Source organism: Sorex fumeus, unplaced genomic scaffold, assembly GCF_029834395.1.
Source record: "Sorex fumeus unplaced genomic scaffold, SorFum_2.1 ptg000024l, whole genome shotgun sequence".
NCBI classification, from domain to species: Eukaryota; Metazoa; Chordata; class Mammalia; order Eulipotyphla; family Soricidae; genus Sorex; species Sorex fumeus.
In genome coordinates, this window is record NW_026606081.1 from 40,630,400 (window position 1) to 40,653,655 (window position 23,256).

The 23,256-nt window shown below is 37.7% G+C and overlaps 1 protein-coding gene across 1 annotated transcript; it reads left to right on the forward strand.

Moving 5' to 3' along the window:
• The first annotated feature begins 15,953 nt into the window (after nucleotides 1-15,953).
• LOC130023763 (small nuclear ribonucleoprotein Sm D2-like) lies at nucleotides 15,954-16,306 on the forward strand. The gene is given in 2 exon segments (XM_056114359.1): nucleotides 15,954-16,104; nucleotides 16,107-16,306. Coding segments are annotated over 2 exon segments (351 nt in total).
• The last annotated feature ends 6,950 nt before the right edge of the window (nucleotides 16,307-23,256 follow it).

Sequence of the window (23,256 nt, forward strand, 5' to 3'; positions counted from 1 at the left end):
TGGATCTTGTCAAATGCTTTCTCTGCATCTATTGATATGATCATATGGTTTTAATCTTTACTTTTGTTGATATGATGGATTATGGTGATTGATTTCTGAACGTTAAACCATCCTTGCATCCCTGGGATGAATCCTACTTGGTCATGGTGTATGATCTTTTTGATGAGCAGTTGGATTCTATTTGCTAGTAGTTTGTTGAGGATCTTTGCATCTGTGTTCATCGGGCATATCGACCTGTTATTCTCTTTCTTTGTGGTATCTCTGTCTGCTTTTGGTGTCAGGGTAATATTTGCTTCATAGAAACTGTTCAGAATTGTTTTTGATATTTCAACTTCGTGGAAAAGCTTAAAGAGGATTGAGAGTAAGTGTCTCTTTCTCTCTCTCTCTCTCTCTCTCTGTCTCCTTTTGGGTAATATCGTCTGCAATAAAGATACTGAAAGACTATCATGTATATGTATATATCCTGTTACCTACTTTCAACACTCAGTTCTTGTCCAGAATGGTAATTTATAATTATTTTTGTCGTTCTGGTCCCTTCTCTGTCCTAGATGCCCCATGTCCCCACACACTGTGGCAAGCTTTCAACCACTGATAAGTCCTCTTGGCCCCTTTTTTCCTGTAAAGGCACTCTTTTTAAATTTTTTAAAAGCTTTTGACACTGAATGCTGAGAGGGATTCATGCACAACACTTTACCACCTTTCAGCCCCCTGCCTTCCTCTGGTTGGACACTTCTCTCCACTTTTATTATCATTCTGTCCCTGTCCTTCCTTAATGGCATGTTTTCTACAGAAGACCACTTCTCACGTTCTTTGTTTCTGTAGCCTTTGTGCATTTGCTATTCCTGTTATGTTTCTTTATATTCTGCATATATGAGAGAGATCAGTCCTTTGTTAGTTTCTCTCCTTTTAAATTCACTCAGCATGTTCCTCTCCAGATCCACTCATTCAGCAGAAAATTGCATGATTTTATCTTTTTCTAAGGGTGAATATCCATTATGTATCTGTACTATAGTTTCTTTATTCACTCATCTATTCTTAGGCACTTGGGTTGTTTCCAGATTTTGGTTATTGTGGACAGCGGTGCAAGGAACATAGGGATGCAAATATCTTTTTTCCACTGTGTCTTTTGGCCCTTGGAGTAGATTGGCATCTTTATGTCCACTCTGCGTCACTCTGGAACAGGGGTATTTGACACAATCTCTTGTGGGTGAGGTGGGAAAGAGAAGTCCAGCTCTTGGGACTAAGTTTTACCTTGAGAGCTTTCTCCTATGCATCTCATCATCCTAATTCTACTAACCCAGGCCATGCATTTGTCTAGAAAGGAATAGTGGGTTTATTATTCGGAGTTCATTTTCCCTCTTAACAGCTGTATAAGAAATAAAGGTCATAGTTTGCAGCTTGGTGACTCTGCCTTGGACACTTTCTCTATTGATTAAATATTATCTCCTTCCTTTTTTCTCACTCCCCACTCCCCTTTCCCAGTGATAGCCACCCCATATATTTTTTTATAGTTTAAGAGTTGCTTTTGTGGTTATTTGTTAGTTCATTTGCTTTGGTCATTGATGCTTCATATGTTTGAGAAGCCACCCTGTTAGTGCCTTTTGTTTCCTTACTCACTTAGCTCAGGTTCCATCCATAATGTCACAAAAGGCAGAATTCTTATCTTTTCAAAAAGCCGAATAGTACTACAACTATGTGGCTGTTAGAAAAAAATGAAGTCATGAAATTTGCTTATAGGTGGATGGGCATGGAGAGTATCATGGTACGTGAAATGAGTTAGGAAAAGAGGGACAGACATAGAATGAATGCATTCATTTGTGGAATATAAAATATCATAATATGAGACTAACACACAAGGAAAGTAGAGACAATGGTTGGGAGGATTGGTACATGGTTGGAAGCCTGCTTCAAGACTGGGGAAGAGAGTACCTGGGATAGAAAAGGGACAAATAAGTAAATCATGGTTGGAGGGATCGCTTGGGATGGGAGATGTGTGCTGAAAGTAGACAAAGAACCAAACATTATTACCTCTCAGTATCTGTATTATAAACCATAATGTGCCAAAGTAGAGAGAGAATAAAAAGGAAAAATGCCTGCCATAGAAGCAGGGAGTGGGGTGGGGTGAGGGTGGCAGGGGGAAGGGGGGAAATACTGGGCACATTGTTTGAGCATTTAACTTGTTTTCATGAGTCTTGGATATTGTGAACAATGTTGCTATAAATAATTTGCGTGGATCCAAAAGTTGGTATTTTCATCTTCTTTGGCTAAATACCTAGGAGTTATTTTTTATTTTGCTTTTTGGGTTGAACTCTGCAATGCACAGGGGTTACTCCTGGCTCTGCACTCAGGAGTTACTCCTGGTGGTGCTCAGGGGACCATATGGGATGCTGGGAATTGAGCCTGGATCGGCCATGTTCAAGGCAAACGTCCTACCTGCTGTGATATCTCTCCAGCTCAAGGAGTGATATTTCTTTTTTTTTTTTCTTTTTTTTTTCCCTTTATTTTATTTTATTTTTTTTAAAGTTGTAGATTTACAATTTTTTGTGCTTTGGTTTCAATTATACAATGATCAGATACCCATCCCTCCACCAGTGCCCATTTTCCACCACCATGGATAATATCCCTCCCACCCCCATCCCCCCATCCCCCCTGTCTCTGTGGCAGGGCAATCCCCTGTGTTCTCTCTCTCCTTTTGGGTGTTGTGGTCTGCAAAAGAGGCATTGAGTGGCAAACATGTTCAGTCCATAGTCTACTTTCGACATGCATCTCCCCTCCTGGGAGGATCCTCCAAACATCCTTTATTTGGTGCTCCCTTCTCTATCTGAACAGCCCTTTCCTCTAGGATACCCGGCTGGCCTCTAACTTATGGAGTAATCCTCCTGGTGCTGATCAAGGAGTGATATTTCTAAATCACATCGTTTTAGTTTTCATTTTTCTAAGAATCTTCCAAAAGATTTTCCGAGCGTTTGCACTAATTTATATCACTAACCAGCAGTGCATACAAGAAAGAGTTTATTTTCAGTACTTCATCATACCAGTTTTTTTCTGGTCTTTCTTGATATAATTTTGACAACCTTTTGACAATCTATATCAATATAATATATATTTGGAATCCTTAATTATCTGGGAAATATTTAATAAGTATAATTTGAATGTAAAGGAAGACCTGTTACACATTCCAGTAAGCACTCATAAAATTAAAGTACTTTTTACCTGATTACATATTTCCATATGTCACTATCATAACTTCTGTTCCTAAATATTTTTCTTCTCTAATATATTGATAATTGAATAGAAATTGTCTTATTAATGTGTTAGCGCTGAAGTGAACAAATTACAAAATTACAAATGTTGCAATTTCCTGCATATTTTACCATGATATTTTTTCTGTGAGCGGGGTCTCCCAAGGAGTTATGGATATTTGTTATGGGAATTCCAACTTATTGCACAACTAATAGACTTTGATTATGTAAATAATTTTTCCTGCAATTGATTTTTGCATTATCAAGTTGCAATCAACTGCCTATTCTTTTCTTTCTCTTTTTCTAAGAACATTCAAATGTTTAGCACTAAAATTGCACTGTGCTATCACCAAATGTCCAGCATCAAGTCCTTATTAGGTTAATGGGAGTTCTGTTAGAGATTAGAAGGGGTCAGTATGCCCTTTTGGCATGGCTCTCGTACAATGTACTCTAGTAAGAAAACAAAATCATTAAAATAACGTTATGCATGAACAGTCATTAATCTATGTATAAACAGTTGGTTCATTTAACTCTGTCTGAGGTTGTGTGTATTTGTTCATCAAGTCACATTGATAAAAGTGACAAAGGATTTGGGGTTGTTTTTGAAATAATCTATTCTAATAATAGTATTACCTATAAATGTAAGCTTTTATTTTTAATACCTGAACCTTTTCATCTGATGCTGTCTTTTTGTTGTTGCCTTTTCCCCCCATTCAATTCAATGATCAATTTGTTGATGTCATTTAGTCATGGAACTGCAGTCAGTGACTATGCTATTGAGATTCCAGGGATATAGACCACAAACTAGAGCAATGAGGTGGGGGACAACTGTGTGTGAGGAATGTCGATGATCTCTCCAACTATTTGCAGTGATGGGGACTCCTTGTAAAGAACTTTGGATCATGTTTCTTAGACTTTGTCTGAGGATGATCTTTGTCTCAAGAGTATCTACCTATAGACTTACCGATGTGCAGAGGATTGCCCAGGGTAAGTAACCCTGCTCTCCCAATTTGGATGTTTTCTATCGAAATACTCAGAGAACTTGGGATGGGTTATCATTTTTTCTCATAAAAAGAATTGCATCTAGGTTCTTATTGATGCTCTACATCACTTAGAGAGATACTGTATGGTTGCATTACATTCACTGCTAGGCAGTGCAAAGGGATACTAACATTCTGATTGGTACCATCTGCAATAGATGAAGAGGATTAAGCATTTAACATTTAACAGGAACTTAACATTGAAAGTTTATCTGAAGATTTAACATTTAACTTAACATTCAATACCATGGCTGACACAGGCTTGTTCTGGAACAACACCTCTAGATTGGTCCAACTCACAGGTCAGCATATTAGAGAGATTTTCTGGGTGTTCAAACTCTTGTTTTGTTAACTTTTACATTTTTCTTTGTTTCACTTCTGGGAATAGAAATATGTCTCTCCCTCCCCACACCCAACCCCGTTTTATAGGCAAAAGCACTTCAATAGAATATGGCTGGTGGCCATATGGTCATATAGGGTCCAAACACAATTAATTGATTTAGTAACAAAAACTGCTTGTAACAAGTTTTGAATTTGTCACTCCAGGTAGTACTTTGATGATAAAGGGGGAGATGATTGCCCATAGAATTATAGGTAGCATTTGTAAAGGATATGTCGCCTTTAGTCATTTAATTTTCATCAAATGATTAGTGATCGTCTACTTGAAGTCCATGGTACTTGTAGGTGGTACTTACACTTTTATGTGAAATTTTATAGCAAAAATATGGTGTTAATTCTCAAACAGCTTACAGTCTAGTGAAGTTTTGAATATAATATAAGTGAGTGCTTATATTAGCCTTATCTGGAACTTCTAGGTCTGAACTCTTGGCTGGCATGACTTTCAGGAACTGGCTTTATGACTCTTTCAGAACGGGCATTTCTAGCCAAAATGAATAACTATGGAGGGCCTCAAAGAAGGAAAGAGAAAGCAAATCTCAAGGAAATGAGGCCCATCAGCGTTTTGTAAAGGACCATTCAGCATTTTTTGAAATGGCTCATATCAGCTTCTGTTTAATCTTACAGATTGTCACCTTTCTGGATTGTTCTTTTGTTCTGACAGTTGTAGAATCAAAGCTTCGTCTATTCTGTCTATTCTGTCAACACTCTTTGCAGGGAGGGAGCACTCATGGAGTGTGGTCAGGACTCCGTCCCTTTACAATCCTTCAGCATCAAGAGTGTCTAAAAGGGAGAGAAAAAAGGTACATTGTGGCCATTGTTTACATTAGTTGCTAAACAAGTCACTGTTTCACCTTTTTCTGGAGAAACGCAATACTCCATCTCTATCAAGCAATGCAAATTTATAAACACTCGGAAGAATATTTCCTCTGGAGAAATCTTCAATTATCTCTTTGATCATGTCTCATCCATTATTTCCAGTCATGCTTTAATGTAACCATTTAGCTATGTATTGCATGTACCTTAGACATATATATATACATTAGCGAAATTTCTGAACTGAAATTTGTAGTCATGTGCCTACATAGAATTCAAATTCAAAGGATATTGCAAATGTGATAACAGTTGCAAAACTAGTCACAAAATACACACAGGTCTGACTTCTGGAAAAGGATATAAACACTTCCTCAAAATATTTTACAAGCAGAGATAAAAGGGACCTATCCCTTTTATCTTTGTAATATTCTAAGATGTATTTTTCAAAGGGGCTGCTATTCTTCATCAACTGAAAAGAGGTAGATGAATACGATGTTTTGGAAAAATAAAACCACTCAAATAATGTCATGACATGGTCTGCATATGAAGCATGACAGTCAATTACTGCCATTTGAGTTCTGCAAGCCCGAAATCAGAAGACAAAGGCTTGAAATGGGTCCTGATATTTCTTTTTTGAGAGGACTATCTAGTGTAGGCTAGTAAAGCAGAGAGGTCCAAGTACCCAGAAAGGGTTAAATGGGGAGGCAATTTTCCTCCATGAATCTCTTTCAAACAATTTTGTCAACTCAGCATGTCATGACATGCTCCGAGAAGTTTACCAAAAATGTTTGTAGCTTTTTCTTTTTAAAGAAAAACCCCAGTGTTCAGTATTTCAGGGCATTCAGAATATTCTAAATGAACTATCTACATCATAGAGAGAAACTTAGGAAAATTTTAGAAAAAAATTTAAAAAAAACTAAGTGTATTTTTGGTCTCGAAATCTATTTTATATTAATATTTAGTTTTGGGTTTGAATTCAATTAGGGAAAAGTGGCTAGATTTTTAATTTTACAGAGTAATTACTATTGGGGGGAGGATTTTATTTTAATTAATTAATTAATTAATTTTTAAAATTTTTATTAGTGAAACACATGAGGTACAGTTGCAAACTTACAAATTTTTGTGCTTGGGTTTCAGTTATACAATGTTGGAGTAGCCATCCCTCCACCAGTGCCCATTCTCCATCACCACTGATCCCAGAATCCCTCCCACCCCCCATCCCCTCAGAGTAATTACTTTTTGTGTTTTAAAGTATAATTATGTTTTCTTCCCCCAAATTTATTTATTTCTTTTTATTTAGACTTGACTTAGCTGCTGGTAAGGCAAGTGGCCTTTCTACCTGCTGTACTAGCTCTCTAATTCTGCATAGCTTTTAAAAATTTTTTATTTTTAAACAGAGTTTTATAATAGGTAGACTTTCTAAAATTGAAGGAAATCACCCATATTATATTCTGATTTCCCAAAATTAGACTCTATTCTCTTGGGGAAGGGAGAGAGTTTGCCTAGCTGTGCTCAGGAGCCTGTTCTCACTATCATTGGGGGTACTTGGCAAGTGGGTCTTATGGTTCAGTAGCCAGGCCTGGTGATGCAGTGTTGGGCAGGCCTCGTGGTGCTAGTGGCCACTGGGACCACAGGTATACAAAATATAGGGTAGGACTTTCTGAGATATCTGCCCTATGCGCTATGTTTGATTTATAGTGTGTGTGTGTGTGTGTGTGTGTGTGTGTGTGTGTGTGTGTGTGTGTGCGTGCACTTCTGGTAGGGAGAGGTGATTCCATGCAGTGCTCAGGATACCCAGGTGCCTCTTCTAAAAAATTCTCAGTCAATCTGACTATGGTTCAATATGAGAATCACGATCATGATCACGATCATCCTGTTGCTTGTCGATTGCCTCGAGCAGGCACCAGTAACGTCTCCTTCATCCTACCCTGAGATTCTAAAAAGTGCCACATTCAAGGCTCTTTCAAGGGTAGGAGAATGAGACCCATCATTGTTACTGGTATTTGGCATATTGGGTACGCCACAGGGAGTTTGCCAGACTCTACCATGTGGGCAGGTTACATTTGGTAGCCTGCCGGTTGTCCAAAGCAAGAATGAGATAATAAGATGGAGCTGGGTTTTATAGTCTCTGGTTCTTGGCCGTTGATGGGATTACACGGTGCTGGAGGGCAGTTGGTGGGTGTGACCCCCACCTACTGGAAGATGGAGGATCTGGGTGGAGGATGCTCAGCCCCGAATCAAGCAGGTTTGGAGATCTCAGCCCCGAGACCTGCATGCCTTTGTTCCTCTGCCAGTACCTTCATGAGTGTGGAGAGTGGAGGGGGGCGGATTGAGTTTCCCTCCCTGGTCCGACCAGAACCCCAGCAGCTGAAGACCTCCAGAACCAGCCACAACCATGCTGAGACCACTCTCCACACACATGAAGGTTCCGACAGAGGAACAATATGAGAATGGAAGATGTATTGTTACTCAGGTCTGGCAGTGTGTGGGGGTCCTCCAGGATTAACTCTATGATGCTTGGAGGTCTTTGAAACTAACTGCACCTGGACATGCCATGGGGACATTTAAGTGTTGGAATACAGATTGCTTACAGGATGTTGCCTATAGTATCTCTCTGGCCTGGTATTACCTTGTAAAAAAAATTTTAATTTTAAACATTTTTGTTGTAGCTAGGTAACAGGTTTGCAATATTATTGACTCTTATGGTTTGGATACAAATTACCCACCTCAACAACACCAGTATCCAAGGATCTCCACCAATCCCTGATGTTATTGATACCCACCTCTTCATCTCTCCAACTCTTATCCAGCTTCTTTTGTAATGTCAATTTTGTAGTCCAAGAATTTGTCATTATTTGATTGTCATTCCTTTATTTTGTTTCTCTACATACCACAATGAGTGAGATCATTGAATTATGACTTATTTTGATTTACACTGTACACTTTTTTTGTACAGCTGTATAACATGCTGTTGTGTATATATGGCACTATTTCTTTATCCATTCATCTGTGATTGGGCATTGAGTTTTCCAATACCCTACTAATACACTTATTGCTGCAAGAAACATTATATGTCTTTTTAAATTAAACTCTTGAGTTCTTTCATGTCTAAATTTTTATATACAAAATGGGAAAAATAATCATTGCAACCATCTATTTGGGATTTTTGTAAATATAAAGACAATGAAGAGTAGAAAATTCATTCTTAGTTAATATTTCCACTGGGAACCTGGTAGAACATCATGATAACATACTGTGTCACTGCAACCCACATTCTTCAGAGGAAAGTAATTAACTTTCAGTGAGTCTTTTGGCCACTTCATAGTTGGAATTTATATTGTAACTAAATGAGTGTCTAAATTAAAAGTTTGGTAAATGTCTCGCTCATGCCATCAGAGGCATTTGTCTAAAATAAAAAAGTTATTGTTTTGCTTCAGCATCTAAATCCTTTAATGATTTTTTGATCATATTCAGGACATAGTATACATAGATTATGTAATGAAGTTTTGATGGCCATTTTATTGTTTCAGCTATAATCTTCATGAAATGTATTTGATATTCAACCTGTACCAAATTTTGCTAAGTTTCCTGAATGCACCAAGCTTTCCCAAGCTGTCCTGCCTATTCATATATTGACCCATCTGAGAAATACCATTATCTTTTTTCCACCACTGACTTAGCGACCTTCCAAACTCAGCTTATACCTTCTCTTCTGCAAATATTCCTCTCCTCATCTCTAGTTGAAATACACACACACAAACACACACAAGAAATTTTTGTTTTCTAATTATGTTGTCAGCTCCTAAAAGATAGGTTCAGTTTCTATACCTTTATCTCTCAAGAGTTCAGCTCAGAGTTGCTGATTAAACAAATGAATACATGGATAAAATTATGGCATGAAATATTCAGTGTTTCTTTTGAAGTAGCTGAAGTTAAAAACCAATAATCAATTAAATAACTTTATCTTCATAATGTTTGGAACCATTTGAACATTGGAGCCAAGAATCAGGCACTTGAAGATCAAAGTAATGGCTTTGCTTCTGATAAAGTATAGGTTGGAGAACATGACTGAGGTATGTGGCAATAGTGAATTTCTAAAAGAACTCAAGAATTAGACACAATACATTCATTTCTTTTTATTAATTTTTATTAGTGAAACACCATGATGTACAGTTGTAGACTTACAAATTTTTGTGCTTGGGTTTCGATTTTACAATGATCAAATACCCATCCCTCCACCAGTGCCCATTTTCCACCACCATGGATAATATCCCCCCACCCCCATTCCCCCATCCCCCCTGCCTCTGTGGCAGGGCATTCCCTTTTGTTCTCTTTCTCCTTTTGGGTATTGTGTTCTGCAAAAGAGGCATTGAGTGGCAATCATGTTCGGTCCATAGTTTATTTTCAACATGCATCTCCCTTCCTGGGAGGATCCTCCAAACACCCTTTATTTGGTGCTCCCTTCTCTATCTGAGCTGCCCTTTCCTCTAGAATGCCGGCTGGCCTCTAAGCCATGGAGTAATCCTCCTGGTACTGATCTCGGCTATTCTTGGGTATTAATCTCCTATTTTGTTACTCTTTGACCCCCAGATGAATGCAATCTTTCTATGTCTATCTATCCCTCTCTTTCTGACTCATTTCGCTTAGCATGATACTTTCCATGTAGTACCACTTGTATGTAAATTTCATGACTTCATCTTTTCTTTTTTTTATTAATTTTTTTTAATTAGTGTTTCACTAATTAAAACACCATGAGGTACAGTTGTAGATTTACAATTTTTGTGCTTGGGTTTCGATTATACAATGATCAGATACCCATCCCTCCACCAGTGCCCATTTTCCACCACCATGGATAATATCCCCCCACCCCCATTCCCCCATCCCCCCTGCCTCTGTGGCAGGGCATTCCCTTTTGTTCTCTTTCTCCTTTTGGGTATTGTGTTCTGCAAAAGAGGCATTGAGTGGTAATCATGTTCGGTCCATAGTTTATTTTCAACATGCATCTCCCTTCCTGGGAGGATCCTCCAAACACCCTTTATTTGGTGCTCCCTTCTCTATCTGAGCTGCTCTTTCCCCTAGAATGCCCGGCTGGCCACTAAGCAATGAAGTAATCCTCCTGATGCTGATCCAAGCTATTCTTGGATATTAATCTCATATTTTGTTATTTTATATCCCCCAGATGAATGCAATCTTTCTATGTCTATCCCTCTCTTTCTGACTCATTTCGCTTAGCATGATACTTTCCATGTTGTACCACTTGTATGTAAATTTCATGACCTCATCCTTTCTAACAGCTACATAGTACTCCATTGTGTAGATGTACCAAAGTTTCTTTAACCAGTCATCTGTTCTTGGGCACTCAGGTTTTTTCCATTCTGGCTATTGTAAAGAGTGCTGCAATGAACAAACAAGTGCAGATGTCACTTTGACTATACATTTTTGCCTCTCTGGGATATATTCCCAGGAGTGGTATTGCTGGGTCAAATGGGAGCTCAATTTCAAATTTTTGGAGAATCACCCATACTGTTTTCCAGAAGGGCTGAACCAGTCGGCATTCCCACCAGCAGTGAAGGAGTGTCCCTTTCTCGCCACCTGCATGCCAGCATCGGTTGCTTTTGTTCTTTTGGATGTGGGCCAGTCTCTGAGGTGTGAGATGGTATCTCATTGTGGTTTTGATCTGCATCTCCCTGATGATTAATGATGTAGAGCTTTTTCTCATGTGCCTTTTTGCCATTCGGATTTCTTCTTTGAGAAAGTTTCTGTTCATTTCATTGCCCCATTTTTTGATGGGGTTGGATGTTTTCTTCTTGTGGAGTTCAACCAGTATTTTGTATATCCTTGATGTCAACCCTTTGTCAGATGAGACACAACACATTCTTGGTCAAGGCACTTTTGTACAACCACAAATGAATTTACTGTTTAGGTATATTAATGCTGTTGATTACGTTTATGGCTGGACCACTAAAAGAGCATATACATATGGTCATATTGCAGAGAGAAATCTAGGCCAGCCAATTTTTAAATTATTCTAAACCTATTAATCAGTTGAGTTAATGCTTCTCCCTTGGGAACAATTAGTATAGGGGCATAGAGGCCAGAAGACTTACTTGAATGAAAATCCTTCAACATGAAAATATGAAATTAGGGGCATATAAGTTGCCTCAGTGATATTAATCTAGTACTATTCAGAGTTTGCTATATGCACATCCTTTTTATGTCCAAGAACAGTTAGAGACATTGTATTTTCTATCTCGTCTCTTCCCGTGAATAATTGGCATTGATCTCTAGTCTTTGATCTCAGTCCTATAAAACAATTGTTGCTCTATTTAAATTTTTTGAAAAATAAAAAAGTAATATCTTATTCAAAATGATAAATAATATAGATTGTGAAAAAATCAGCCTCTATAATAATATGTTCTAGTATTTTAGCATTTTTCCTCTTTGGAGCTACCAACATGTTTGTGTATGTATATTCATAAATTTTTCTAGGCACTTATACCTAAACGTAGAGTTTTAAAAAATCCAGATACTTAATAGTAAATGACAGATATTTCACCATATCACAGAATTTAAAAAAAAATGAATACTTTGTTCAACATTTTCCTATTGCTGAATAGGTTGTTTTCAGCTTTTACTTTGATAAAGGATAAATATTCTTGCACTACTATTTCTTACTATTTATGTAACAAAGTTTCTTATCTTTTAAAATTAATTCATTGTGGTCAGTATTTGAACCTGGGACTTGACTTTGCCTGTGTACACGCCCCAGGTGTCCTCTAGGACCCTGTCCCTGAGCCTCTTCCTATTTGTACCCAACGCTGTACCTGGTCTTCTTCCTCCCTCAGGTCATATCCCCCACCAACCAGGTACCAGTAGGGGGCGTGGCCTCTACAGAAGAGGGCATGGCCTCTTCAGAAATAGGCGTGGCCTCTGTGGAAGTGGGCGTGGCCTAATTTAGGGCCAGTGGACACTCATGCAGCGGCAGGTAATTTACTCATACCCAGCAATCTCGCTTAACATCTCAGTCTCCATACCTCCATACCAACATGAAGAAACAATGCAAATTCCCACCATGAGGAGAGGACAATGAAAAGAGTCCAGAGGCCTCATTAGGTACTACTCACCTAAGGAACCTCTTTGAGAAAGAATTCAGATATGAAGTAATGAAGATGTTCAATGAACTCAATGAAACAGTCAGACAGATAACCAGTAAATTAAAGGAGGACATGAAAGAAACCATCGAGAAAATACAGGAAGAAATGAAAGCAGAAATTGGAAAGGTACATACAGAAATGTCATGAATAAAAGATTCGGTAGATGAAATAAAAAACTCAGTCTGTGCTCACAACAGTAGAATGGCCACAGCTGAAGACAGAATCAGTGAGTTGGAAGATCAGCTGCACTAATCCTACAGGCAACAGCAAACAATGGCAAGAGACCTCAAAATAGCCTTAGAGCGAATTAGGTCCTAGGAGATGATTCAGAGGAAGAACATTAAAATCATTGGAATACCAGAAGCTCAGAGAAACAATCCCAATGAAAAAGGGACGGTTTAAACAAATCATTGCTGAAAAGTTCCCAGAGCTGGACAATGCAACCATTCAGATTCAAGGAGCTTGAAGGGTGACAGCTAAAAGAGACCCTAACAAAAACACTCCAAGACATATCATAGTTAGAATGATGGATGCTGCGGATAGAGACACAATACTGCAAGCAGTTAGGTCAAAGAAGGAAATCACATACAAAGGAGCACCCCTTAGATTCACAGCAGACCTATTAGAGGAAACCCTCCAAGCCCAAAGGCAATGGTGGGGTATAGTGAAAAAACTCACTGAAATGAAAGCTTCACCAAGAATACTCTATCCAGCTAAACTCTCACTCAAACTTGAAGGAATGGTACACTTTTTTGTGGATAAACAGAAGCTCAGGAACTTCATAGACTCAAAACAAAACCTAAAGGAAGAGATAAAAGGGCTACTATAAGACAAGACAAACCCTACAAGCACAAAAAACCCTACAGAAAGATGAAAAACCCTTACAGAAAGATGACACAAAACACCATAACAATAATCTCTCTCAACGTCAATGGTCTGAATTCATCAATTAAGAGACAGAGTGGCAAAATGTGTTCAGAGACATTCTGCTGCCTACAAGAAATTCATGTCAATAGTTAGAGCAAACACAGACTCAAAGTTAAAGGATGAAAAACAGTCCTGCAAGCAAACAGCTCCCTCAAAAAAGCTGGGGTGGCCATACTAGTATCTGACAACATTAATTTCATGTTGAAAAAAATTAGAAGGGCCAGGAAAACCATTTTCTATTCATCAAGGGATACGTACAACAGGAAGAAATCACACTCTTGAATGTATGTGCACCTAATGTGGGAACAGCTAAATATTTAAAACAACTGCTAACAGATTTTAAGGAGGACATTGCTAGCAACACAATAGTAGCCTGAGACTTCAACATTGCCTTATCACTTCTGGATGGATCAACAAGAACAAAACTCAGCAAGGAAACATTGGCTTTGAAGGAAAAAATAGAAGAGAGAGGGATTATAGACCTATACAGGGCTTTACATCCCCAAAAGAAAGAATACACATTATTCTCCAGTGCACATAGAACATTTTCCAAAATAGACCACATGCAAGGTCACAAAACATACCTCAATAGAATTAGGAAGATAGAAATAGTATCAACAATCTTTTCAGACCACAATGCACTGAAGATAGAAGTGAATCACACAAAGACACGGAGAACCAAATCAAACATCAGAAAATTAAACAACTCAATGTTGAACAACGAGTGGGTCAGGAAGGAAGTCAAGGACGAAATCAAAAGATACCTGGAAACAAATGAGAATGAAGACACGAGCCACCCGAACCTATGATGCAGCTAATGCTGTGATAAGGGGAACATTTATAGCTCTACAAGCATTTTTCAGGAAGGAAGAAAGGGTCCACATAAACAACTAGACTTCACAGCTCAAGATCTTAGAAAATGACCAAAAAAGGAGCCTAAACCAGGCAGAAGGAAAGAGATCATAAAACTTCGAGCAGATATCGACAACATGGAAACCCAAAAACAATCTGAAAGATCAATGAAACTGAAAGCTGGTTCTTTGAGAAAATAAAAAAGATAGATAAACCACTAGAAAACTCAAAAAGAAACAGAGAGAGAAACCTAATAAACCAAATCAGAAATGAAAAAGGGGACATCACAACAGAAACCAATGATATTCAAAATATTATCAGAGACTTCTTTGAGAGTCTGTTTGCCATGAAACAAGAGAACCTAAAGGAAATAGATAAGTTCCTGGATTCCTATAATCTCCCAAGATTGAACCAAGAAGACTTGGAATACCTGAATAAACCCATTAATATCAAGGAAAGGGACTCTCCTTCACTACTGGCGAAAATGCTGGCTGACTCAGCCCTTTTTGTAAACAGTATGAACAATTCTCAAAAATTTAGAAATTGAGCTCCCATTTGATCAGCAATACCACTCCTGCGAATATATCCCGGAGAAGCAAAAAAGTACAGTCGAATTGACATCTGCAGTTCTATGTTCATTGCTGCACTGTTCACAATAGCCAAAAAACCCGTGTGCCTGAGAACAGATGACTTGTTAAAGAAACTTTGGTACATCTACACAATGGAGTACTATGCAGCTGGTAGAAAAGATGAAGTTATGAAATCTATATACAAGTGGTACTACATGGAAAGTATCATGCTAAGTGAAATGACTCAGAAAAAGAGGGAAAGACATAGAAAGATTACATTCACCTGGGGAATATAAAGTAACAAAATAGGAAACTAACCCCCAAGAATAGCCGAGATAAGTACCAGGAGGTTCACTCCATGACTTGGAGCCCAGCCACATCTGCTAGGGGAAAAGGCAGCTCAGATAGATAAGGGAGCACCAAGTACAAAATGTTGGAGGATCTTCCCAGGATGAGAGATGCATGCTGAAAGTAGTCTATAGACTGAACATGATTGCCACTCAATGCCACTTTTGCAAGCCATAGCACCCAAAATGAGAGTGAGAACAAAAGAGAATGCCCTGCCACAGAGGTGGGGTGGGATGGGGGGATGGTAGGGTGGGAGGGATGCTCGGAGCGTTGGAGGTAGGGAATGGGCATTGGTGGAGGGATGGTACTCAATCATTGTGTAACTGAAACCCAAGCACAAAAATTTGTAAGTCTACAACTGTACCTCATGGTGTTTCACTAATAAAAATTTAAAAAAGAGGACCTACTGCCAGTTCTTCTCAAGCTTTTCAATGAAGTTGAAGAAACAGAAACTCTCCCAAACAGTTTCTATAAAGCCATATCTCTCTAATACCAAAAGGAAACAAAGACACCCCGAGAAAAGAAAACTAGATCTCACGTGCGCTCTCTTTGGTGGTTGCAACAACGCGGAGTTAACGGGGTTGCTTTGAGGATGGTACCGGCACCACCATGAGCCTTCTCAACAAGCCCGAGAGTGAGATGACCCCTGAAGAGATACAGAAGCCAGAGGAGGAGGAGGAGTTCAATACGGGCCCACTCTCCGTGCTCAGGCAGTCGGTCAAAAACAACACGCAAGTGCTCATCAAATGTCGCAACAACAAGATGACCGCTTGAAGGCCTTCGACTGACACTGCAATATGGTGCTGGAGAATGTAAAGGAGATGTGGACCAGGGTCCCCAAGGGCAGCAAGGGGAAGAAGAAGTCCAAGCCCATCAACAAGGACCGCTACATCTCCAAGATGTTCCTGTGTGGCAACTCGGTCATCGTGGTCCTGCAGAATTCCCTCATCACTGGCAAGTAGATAGTACCCCCTGTCACTGAAGACCTGCCCTTATGGATGCAATAATAAAGTACCCCTTTTGTTTTAAAAAAAATAAAAGAAAACTACAGGCCTATATCCCTGATGAACACGGATGCGAAGATTCTCAACAAAATATTAGCAAATAGTATTCAACAACTCATCAAAAAGATTATAACCATGACCATCCTGGGGATGCAAGGATGGGTTAACACTCAGAAATCAATCAACATAATCATATCATATCAACATAAGGAGAAATCAATCAACATAATCATATCAACAAAAGGAAAGATAAAAACCATATAATCATATCAATAGGTGCAGAGAAAGCATTTGACAAGAACCAGCACCCATTTATGATGAAAACACTAGCCAAATTGGGGATAAAGGGGGCTTTCCTCAATATAGTTAAAGCCATCTACCACAAGCCTATGGTAAACATCATCCTCAATGGGGAAAAACTGAGAGCCTTCCCTCTAAGATCAGGGATGAGACAAGGATGCCCACTCTCTCCATTGTTGTTCAATATAGTACTGGAAGTACTTGCAATAACGGCAACAAAAAGATATTAAGGACATTCAAGTAGTAAAGAAAGAGATAAAGCTCTCACTATTCGCAGATGATATGATACTCTACTTAGAAAACCCTTTAACCTCTACCAAGAAACTCCTAGAAACAATAGACTCGTATAGTCAAATTCAGTCTATAAAATCAATACCCCAAAGTCCATGGCCTTCCTATACATAAATAATGAGAGAAAGGAATGTGACACACAAAAACAATCCTGTTCACTATTGTGCCCCAGAAAATCAAGTACCTAGGAATCATCTTAACTTTGTATTTTGTTAAAATTCAAAGACACTACAGAATGGGAAAGGATATTCGCCCAGTACACATCTGACAAGGAGTTGATATCAAGGAAATACAAAGTACTGGTTGAACTCCACAAGAAGAAAACATCCAACCCCATCAAGACCTGTACAAAAAAAACAACTACAAAATGCTACTTCAGGAAATAAAAGAGGACACGAGAAAATGGAAAGATATCCCCTGCTCATGGGTCGGGAGAATGAACATTGTCAAAATGGCAATACTACCCAAAGCATTGACAAATTCAAGGCAATCCCTATAAGGATACCCATGACACCCTTCAAAGAAAGGGAGAAAACACTCCTGAAATTCATATGGAACAATAAGCCCCCACGAACAGCTAAAGCAATTCTCGGGAAAAAGAAAATGGGAGGAATCAACCCCCCTAACTTCAAACTCTACTACAAAGCAGTAATAATTAAAACAGCATGGTAGTGGAACAAAGGCAGAGACGTAGACCAATGGAACAGAGATGAATATACTGATATCTACCCCCAAAAATATGATCATCTCATCTTTGATAAAGGAGAAAGAAATGTGAAGTGGAGTAAGTTAAGCCTCTTTAACAAATTTTGCTCGCAAAACTGGATAACTGCATGCAAAACATGGGCTCAGATCTCTACCTAACACCATGTACAAAAGTAAGATCAAAGTGGATTAAAGACTTCAACATCAGACCGGAATCCACAAGGTACATTGAAGACAACGTTGGCAAAACCCTCCATGACATTGAAGCTAATGGTATCTTCAAAGATGACACACCACTGGCCAAGCAAGTGAAAACAGAGATAGACAAATGGGATTATTTTAAACTAAGAAGCTTCTGCACCTCAAGAGAAACAGTGACCAAAATACAAAAACACTACAGAATGGGAAAGGATATTCGCCCAGTACCCATCCGACAAGGAGTTGATATCAAGGAAATACAAAGTACTGGTTGAACTCCACAAGAAAAAAACATCCAACCCCATCAAAAATGGGTCTATAAAATGAAAAAAAAACTTTCTCAAAAAAGAAATCCTTATGACTAAAAGGCACATGAGAAAATGCTCTACCTCATTAATCATCACCGAGATGTAGATCAAAACAACAATGAGATATCATCTCACATCATAGAGACTGGTCCACATCCAAATGAACAAAAGCAACTGGTGTTTCGTGGATGTGGCAAGAAAGGGACCCTCCTCTACTGCTTGTGGGATTGTTGACTGGTTCAGCCCTTTTGGAAAACAGTATGGACGATTCTCCAAAGATTAGAAATTGAGCTCCATTTGACCCAGTAATACCACTCCTGGGAATATATCCTGGAGAGGCAAAAAAGTATAGTTAAAATGAAGTAGCTTTTAATGTGTTTTAATTATACAAAGTTATCACACCATGTTCTGTACCAAAGTATCCAAACCTCTGTCTACCACTATAAAAAAGGACACTCCCCTTCCTCGAACATTAAGTCATCTCATTTCTGTTGTAAAAGTCTGAGGGTTTGTTTTTATTTTCTCTCATATGTTTATTCCTTTATTTTGTTTCTTTACGTACTACTCATGAGTGAGATGACCCGGAGTTCATCTTTCTCTGAGTTTGTTTAGCACTAAACCCTCCAATCACTTTATTTTTATCCTTTGGAACAAAAAGCAAGAGTATCTTTAAAAAAATAGTCTTGCATTGTGAATGCATACACTAAAATTACACAATTTCTTTATCCGCTTACATATCATAGGACACTTGGGCTTTGTTCAATGATCTAAAAGCCAAATTCAATACCAATAATCCCTCATATTTACTAAATCTGTACTATATGCCTGACATGATTTCATTAATCTTCACAACTACCTTCTACAGAGATGACCATTATTGCCATCACTTTGCATACCAGAAAATCAAGGTTTGCAACAGCTAGTTTTATGATTCATCTCATAAATAGATGACAGCTAGTGTAACTCCATTATTCTCAATTCAAGATCAGTGTTTTTAAGCGCTATACTGTGAGGACCTTGCATAAGTTTCTACAATGCTTGAAACTTTGGTAAGGTTCACTGACTCTTTTTATTGATTTTTTTTGGTGTGTGTTCAGGACTTTTTTGTGCCCAGATGTGCTCAGAGCTTACTCCTGGCTCTGTTTTCAGTGGTGTTTAGAGAATTTAAGGGTTCTAGGGATTGAACCCAGGTCAGCTGCATGCATGGTAAGCAGTCAGTCCTCTGTTTTTATTACTTCGGACGTACTTTCTTGTGTATTTACTCCTTTAGTAAATTTTATAGCATATTCTGAGGCTTGTTAAAAAAGTTATTTGGTATTTCAATGATAATTGTTTTTAATTTTACATTATTTGTAGAAAACAAATCAACACTGTTCTCCCCCCTAACCCTAAAGTCTGTGTTGTACTCCTAATCCCTAGCACGTCAGAGGAGACTGCATTTGGAGATGGAGTCTTTTAAGAGGCAGTTAAGTTGAAATGAGGTCATTAGCGGGGCACTGTGCACTGACTACCATATGATGGGTGCTGCAAGAAGAGGAAATTGGGACAGAGATTTGGAGACAAGCCCAAGACACGAGGGCCTGGTGGTCTCAAACTATAGTTTTAAAAAAGACACTAACTTGCTAACATCTTGGTTTGGGACTCATAGTCTCCACAATTATGAAAAAAATTAATGTTTTATTAATTAAAGTTTCCAGTCTATGGTACTTTATAATACTAGCAAATAAGTACACTCATTTCTATGATTTACTGTCTCCTAACTTAGGAAAATGTTGCAACTTTTTCATTTTTCATTTTTAGGTTTTCAGGCATAGTGCTTTCTTTAAGTAAGCATTAGTGTACCATTTATTTATTTTTTATAATTAAGTGTTTATATATTGTGTTAACATTGGTTGACATGAGTGTAAATGTTTCCATGTTAAGGATATAATATTACCACACCGTGATCATTTTAGTATGCCTTAGATTTGTCACCGTTAATTTTTGATCATTTTTAAAAATTCTTCCTGATTTTAAGTAAAATTGGGCATTGATTTTTAATATTTCTATTTTATTTAGCTACCTAATAAGATTTTCAAATGTCTTAATAGAATTTTAGTTGTCTTGGAATTTTTTGTGTGAACGTATCATGAAAATAATGAAATTTTTGTTTTTTCTTTTCTTTTCTTTTTTTTGGGGGTCACACCTGGCAATGCACAGGGGTACTCCTGGCTCATGCACTCAGAAACCACTCCTGGCGGTGCTCAGGGGACCATATGGGATGCTGGGAATTGAACCCGGGTTGGCCGCTTGCAAAGCAAATGCCCTACCCACTGTGCTATCGCTCCAGCCCCTGTTTTTTATTTTCAACATGCACATTCTATTATTATTATTTATTGCATTGGACGCTTAAAAATCTGTTTGAATGATAATATTAGTGTTGAGCATACTTGCTTGGCTTCTGTCTTTACTTGGAAATTATTAATTATGTTGTTATAGGTTTTTTGAAATAATTTTCAACTTATTACACACTTTCAGGAGTTTTAATTCTCTTTATGAGCAAAAGTAATTATAGAAACTATTCTGCATAGTGCTATAGGTCTTTCTTTTTTATATGTTAATAGAATGAGTTGCTTAGATATTTTTAAAATTTTAATCACTTTTAGACTTAGAATAAGCCTGTTTATTTATGATGGACTTTTCTTATAATTTGCTCCTGAGTTTGAGTTAACACATTATTCATAAATTTTCAAAAAGTGTGTGAAATCATTTCTAATCATTGTATTATTAAAGATGGATTTTCCCCTTATATTTGAATGGCAGTTTAGCTAGAAAGAAGTCTAAGTTCAAAATAACTTTGGAGACATTACTCCATTGCATTCTGTTATTCCGTATTTTAGGTGAGATTGGAGATTGCTTTTCAGGTTAGAAACAATAAGAAAAATATAAAATTTTATATGAATCATAATAAAAATGAGTTGAAGTAGATGCTTTTATATTTGCACAAAGTATTTTGCTTCACCTTACTTTATTTTTTATATTGTTCTAACTGTAATATATTTCTGCTATGTACAATGAAGCAAAATAAGTGTTTTACCTTCTCTTTTCATCAGTAAAATTTAATGACAGAACTCTAATTTTAAAAATTAAGAATATGAAATCCTTTCCACTGGAATAGGAAACATTAAATATCATACCAAAATGCAGAAAGGAGAGAATCCAATTTTTTAAATTATGAGATGTTTGAATTTTCTTTTTGAAAAGGGAATTTCACCTGGAACATGGAAAAACTGAATCTTTTGTTCAAATAATAGCGTCCCTGACAACTGTTAAATCTCAAATTCAAAACTAACCTGAAAAGCATTGGGTATTCTAATATTTGTTTCTTCTGATTGTTGATCTACTACCCTTGAAATTTTCAACTTCTAAAGATGTTAAGCCCCTTTAATCAATATTTACATAAATTTAAATAGTATATATATTAAATAGTGGATGAGTGCATATATATGTATCTAAATATAAAATTCTTGAATCTCTATTAGTTAAGGACAAAACAAACACAAACAAACACTGTCCTCCTGTTGTTCATCGATTTGCTTGAGCGGGCCCAGTAACATCTCCATTTTGAGACTTGTTACTGTGTTTGGTATTGCTGCGCCGGCGAGATACACTCGGTAGCTTGCTGGGCTCTCTGAGAGGGGCGGAGGAATCGAACCCGGCTTGGCCGGGCTGGCTACGGGCAACACAAACACCCTAACGCTGTGCTACTGCTCCAGGACACTTAAAGAAATGATTTATATTAGAAACTCATTTTTCCATATTTCATACATATTCTATCATTTGGAATAGTTTCTTGGGTATAATTTTGAATTAATTATATCTAAAGAGTTCTTTTATTTGTGTCTAGATTTGTCAAATAAAACATGAATTTAGGGTCTGGAGTGATAGCACAGTGGGTAGAACATTTGCCTTGTACACAGCCAGTCCGGGTTCAATTCCCAATATCCCATATTGGGGATATGAGCGCCGTGGTATTCCCTGATCACCGCCAGGAGTAATTCCTAATGCAAATCCAGGACTAACCCCTGTGCATTGCTGGTGTGACCCAAAAAGGAAAAAAAAAACAATGAATCTAATACTATAAATTGCCCTATAAATTTTTAAAACTTTTTTCTGTTATTTACTTTCATTCTAACTTCCATTTCTTTTTTATGTTGTTGCAATGAACAACCTTACACTTGATTGCTATGCTTACACACTTGGTCCTGGCCAAAATAGGGACCCCAAACATCAGTATTGCCAAGATCCTGCTGGGTATATGTCAAATGGTCCTGGGGATTAAACTTGTGGCTTTGGGCTTGTAAGGCAGATGCTTTACTGAGTGATCTTTGAGTCCCACCTTGTAGGTCTTCTTGAAAAAGCAATATGATTTTGAAAGAAATAAAGGTGGCTTGATTAAATTGATCAGTTCAAACCTCATATATCTCTCATTTGCCATCTTAATTTTCTTATGTCCAATTTTATTTTGCATGTCTCCTTGAAAGTATGGAGGAGAAAATCAATTCCAAGTGAAACAGAGATATTCATTAGTTTTTTGAGCTCAGCATATGAGCGACTGAACTGTAGATAAATGTAACATAGAGGAAAGGATTTTTAAACTTAAGTATAATTAATAGTAGAATGTAGAGCATCTGATAACAAGGTTAAAGACATTAAAAGTACATTTACATTTTATTATATATTGAATAAATTTCTTGAATGCTCCAGACTATTCTCCATCCATTCATACACTGGATTGGGTTGATATAGGAATAGTATTTTTTTTGGTTTGTATAACTAGCTTCTATTGGGGGTAGATATTTTTAGAATTCATTTAAGTATATTATAGTTCTGCTATTACAGGGCCATCAAATGCAACTTGGCACTGCATGATGTTTCAACAGTTGCTGCAAGTTACCAGTGGCTATAGACCCCTTTGTAATCAGGTAAGGCTATTTTTAAACCTAATTGAAGATAACTCTGAGAAGTGCTGTTCTGTCTTTCACAGGGTAATCACAGCAACATTTGTCATTGAAGACGCTGCCCTCCATTATGCTGAATTTGTTATAAGCCCCTCCTGACATTAAA